Source organism: Phoca vitulina, unplaced genomic scaffold, assembly GCF_004348235.1.
Source record: "Phoca vitulina isolate PV1807 unplaced genomic scaffold, GSC_HSeal_1.0 scaffold1, whole genome shotgun sequence".
Classification (NCBI taxonomy): Eukaryota; Metazoa; Chordata; class Mammalia; order Carnivora; family Phocidae; genus Phoca; species Phoca vitulina.
In genome coordinates this window covers 37,166,451-37,171,294 of record NW_022589704.1, presented here as the reverse complement: position 1 = coordinate 37,171,294, position 4,844 = coordinate 37,166,451, and the positions used below count along the sequence as shown (strand labels likewise).

Genomic DNA, 4,844 nt, shown 5'->3' with positions numbered 1-4,844 from the left:
CGAGCCCCATGTTGGGCTCCCTGCTCAGCGGAGAGCCTGCTTCTCCCTCTCCCTCTGTCTGCTACTCTGCCTACTTATGCTCTCTCTCTATCAAATAAATAAATAAAATCTTTAAAAAAATAAAAAGAAATAATTAAAAATAGAAACATAAGCAAAGCATTTGTACTGTATTTCACATTACACTTTATAAGGATGCCTGATCCCAGCAATGGGCTAACCCAAGAGTTGTGAAATTATGGCCTTCAGACCAAGTCTGGCCCATCTTTTGTTTTTGTAAATAAAGTTTTACTGGCACACAGTCAACTCATTGTTTATATTTTATCTGTGGTCGTTTTCATGCTACAAGTATCAAATAGTTGAGATAGAGACTGTGTAGCCTCAAAGCTAAAAATATTTACTATTGGGCCCTTTATATAAAGTTTGTTGACTCCTGCTTTAACCTGTTCAGGCTGCAAAGAAATTTTCAGGCTGAGCACTTCTGAAAATCTATGAAAGAAAACCTTAATAAGATGCCTTAAATTTAAAGAGTGTATATACTCCATATTGTGGAAATAAATTATCACCAACCTCAAATATATTGGATTCACCTTGATTAAATGAAAGCCAAAATCAGACATTACAAGTTTAATAGAAATCTTGAGAGAAACTCAGAAGCTATTGAAACTAATGTTTTTGAGACTACAAAGAACAGGATTAACTAGGTACATGTTTAGATATATAAGATTAGTGAGTATCTATGCACTAGTTACCATAATGTTTAAGTTAAATCTATACTTATTCTGTTTTACCATCAGAAACTGAGTTTCCTGTCTTTACAAAAGCACAAAGAACTATCTTGTAATATTGAAGTTTGTTTCTAATACTTCCAAGGCCTTGACTTTCTAACACTGGGACTATTAGTGTTTTTTAAATAGAAAATTACATTTGTTATATTTGTTGTGGTAAGTTGTGTTTATTTAATGTGGTAAACTGTATTTGCAATGTCTGGTTGGTATTATCCTTATCAGCCTGCTTCCTATGTCATTGCTTACCTAGTTTGAATAGCCTCAACCAGTATGGAAGACTTAAAAGCTCTTAGAATTAGGAACATGTGGCTAAAGACATTCCTCCTTGCAAAAATTTATGTTACAAGTGAAATAAAGTGACTCTAACACAGAGGCAAACTTTTTGTTTTTTAGTTTTTGTTTCTTCTCTCTATATATTACAGGTACAACATAGGTTTTCATAAATAGTTGCAAGAAATTAACTGTTTTTGTGTAATGTGTGCAATGGATTCCTTTGGCAGTATATTGAGGTATATGGACCCCTTCTCAGAACCACGTTTTTAAATATAAAATATATAGGATTATAAAGTTATATTGTAATACATTTTTATCCACAGCCTCTTTGAGGGGGGTGGTCTTTGGACTAAATTAACTTTAAAACTCAATGCAGAATCTTAGTAACTCTTTTCCTCGAACTTAAAGATTAAATGTAAATGATTAGAACAGTGGTTATTCTATAATACCATTAAGAAATCAGTATGTAACTTTTTTGCTACAAAGGTACTCATGACAGCATATAGACCCCATCTCTTGTACACAATCATCATTAACATTTTGAGTATAAAAAGTGACATAATATTCAGTTTGGTTATCTTAATGTAATCTCAGATGCAATTTTAACATTTCAGGAAAACCAAATGCAACAAGATTCAGGTATGTATATTTAAGAGCAGCAACATAATTCTGAACTTAATTAGTGTAATTCCCTAATTCTTTTAGAGAATCTGATTGAGCTGGGATATACTATCACTTAAAATGTATTAAGAAGATAAAAAATAGTGATATGAATTGCCATTTGTGTGGAAAACAAAAACTTCCAACAATTATACATTATAATGAGTAAATATATAATATGTATATTATATATAATGCACATTACCTTTTAAAGAAAGATGTAAGTACAAAGAAAAGATTGTCATAATTATGACAGTATAATCATGGACTGATAGGAAACAATTATTGACAATATTTCAATGTTTATTTTTCATGTGGGGCACATCTACAACTAATTATACTACTGAATATAGGAAATCAGTAATTAAAAATATGGATTAGAACCTGAGTACCTTAATAATTTAAAAAAACAGGCTTAATTTTTTAGAACACTTTTAAGTTCATAGCAAAAACTGGTCAGAAAAGTACAGAGTTCCCATAGACTCCCTAACCCCATACATGGGTAACCTCCTCCACTAACATCTGGCAGTCAGAATGGTACATTTGTTACAACTGATGAACCTACACTGACACATTATTACCCAAAGTCCATAGTTTACATTAGGCTTCACTCTTGGTGTTATACATTTTATGGGTTTGGACAAATGTACAATGATACTATCATATAGAAGAGTTTCATTGACCTAAGAATTCTCTGTGCTCTATTCACCTCTCCCTCCCTCATCCCCTAACAACCACTCACTTTTTTACTGTTTCCATAGTTTTACCTTTCTCAAAATGTCATATAGTTGAAATCATATAGTATGTAGTGCTTTCAGACTGGCTTCTTTCAATAATATGATTTAAGGTTCCTCTATGTCTTTTATGGCTTTATAGCTCATTTCTTTTTATCACTCTATAATATTCCATTGTTTGGATATTACCACAATTTATCCATTCACCTACTGAAGGGCATCTTAGTTGCTTCCAAGTTTTGACAGTTGTGAATAAAGTGGTTATAAACATCTGTATGCAGGTTTTTGTGTGGACATACGTTTTCTTTCTTTTTTTTTTTTTTAAGATTTTATTTGACAGAGAGCGAGCGAGAGCATAAGCAGGCAGAACAGCAGGCAGAGGCAGAGGGAGAAGCAGGCTCCCCGCTGAGCAGGGATCCTGACGTGGGGCTCAATCCCAGCACCCCGAGATCCCATGCCCCATGAACATAAGTTTTCAACTCATTTGGGTGAATATCTGAGAGTGTGGTTAGATTCTATGTAAGAGTATGGTTAGTTTCATAATGAACTGTCAAACTGTCTTCCAAACTGGTTGTACCATTTCTACCAGCAATGAATGAGAGTTCCTGTTGCTCCACATCCCTGTCAGCATTGGTGTTGTCAATGCTTTGTATTTTTGACATTGTAATATAGGTGTGTAGTGGTATCTCATTTTAATTTGCAATTCCCTATTCACACACGATGTTAAGTATCTTTTCATATGCTTATTTGCCATTTGTGTATCTTCTTTGGTGAGGTGTCTATTAAGGCCTTCGCCCTGTTTTTTAATCAGTTTGTTCATTTTCTTATTGTTCAGCTTTAAGAATTCTCTGTATATTTTGGATAACATTTCTTTATCAGATATGTTTTTGTTTTCTCTCAATCTATGGCTTGTCTTTTCATTTTCTTGACATTCTCTTTCACAGAGCTGAAGTTTTTAAATTTTTTTTTTTTTTTTTTTCTGTTCAGGAAGCATTTTATTGTTGCTCCAAGTTTAGGAATTTTCACTGACAAAATCAACACTTTCAGAAAACTTCCCGCATGGCCCTGCTGAGCTTCTGAATCTTGGTTTTTGCAGACATATCAGCGAATCTCTCTCCAATACGGACAATCATTCCACCCATGATTGATGGGTCAGTCTTAACTTCCAATTTCAAGACTTGGCCTTTACTTAGGAAGCTCTTCAGGACTGTTTTTAATTCAGTAAGAGTGGCTTCATCTAAAGGAGTTGCAGTGGTCACTGTGCACGGTACTTCTCCACGGGGGACGCTCATCATGGTCGAAAAGGCAGAAATGACTCCAGGGGTATTGTCCAAGCGACCATTCTCAGCAAGCAAATTGATCAGGTTGGATGTGATAGGAGAGAACCTCTCTTTTGTGCTCACGTCATTTAGGTTTTTCATTTTCACGGAACGCTTTATATAGGGATCCATAATGGAAGCAGCCATTTTGGGTTCCTTGAAGATTTGTGCTACTTTCAACAATTCTTTCTCTACTTGTTCCAGTTTATTCTGTTTAGATGCAGCAGAATAAAGAGCAGTGGCATAGCGACCTTCGATACCATATACCTGAACAGGTGGCCGCATGAGCTTGGAAAACGGCCTGACCACAGTCATACTAAAGCATCGCACCTGCCGGGACAGCCCGGACACTGCTGGGACGGCCATCTTCTCCGGGTGGCTGTAGGTCAAACTTGAGTTAGGGGGAGCTGAAGTTTTTAATTTTAATGAAGCCCAACTTACCAGTTATTTCTCTCATGAATCATGCCTTCAGTGTTGTATCTAAAAAGTCATTGTCAAACTCATGGTCATTTAGATTTTCTCCTATGTTATCTTCTAGGAGTTTTACAGTTTTATGTTTTACATTTAGATCTGTGATCAACTTTGAATTAATTTTTGTGAGAAGTGTAACATCTGTGTTTAGATTCACTTTTTTTGTATGTGGATGTCTGGTTGTTCCAGCATCATTTGTTGAAAAGATTATCTTTTCTCCATTGTGCTGCATTTGCTCTTCTGTCAAAGATTAGTTGAATATATATGGGTCTATTTCTGGGCTCTCTATTCTGTTACATTGATTTGTCTGTTCTTTTACTAATACCACATTGTCTTGATTACTATAGCTTTATAATGTCATGAAGTTGAGTAGTATTAGTCCTCGGACTTCTTTTCCTTTAATATTGTGTTGGCTATTCTGGGTCTTTTGCCTTTCCATATAAACTTTAAAATCAGTTTGTCAATATCCACAAAATAACTTGCTGAGATTTTGACTGGGATTGTGTTGAACCTGTAGATAAAGTTGGGAAGAACTGACATCTTGACAATATGGTGTCTTCCTATCCATGCACATGGAATATCTCTCCATTTATTTAGTTCTT

The 4,844-nt window shown here is 35.0% G+C and overlaps 1 protein-coding gene across 1 annotated transcript; it reads right to left on the bottom strand.

Moving 5' to 3' along the window:
• Nucleotides 1-3,412: 3,412 nt before the first annotated feature.
• Nucleotides 3,413-4,172, bottom strand: LOC116639978 (ATP synthase subunit O, mitochondrial-like). The gene has a single exon (XM_032416775.1). The coding sequence runs from the start codon at nt 4,135-4,137 to the stop codon at nt 3,496-3,498; it is 642 nt and encodes a 213-aa protein (XP_032272666.1). The 5' UTR covers nt 4,138-4,172; the 3' UTR covers nt 3,413-3,495.
• Between the last annotated feature and the right edge of the window lie 672 nt (nt 4,173-4,844).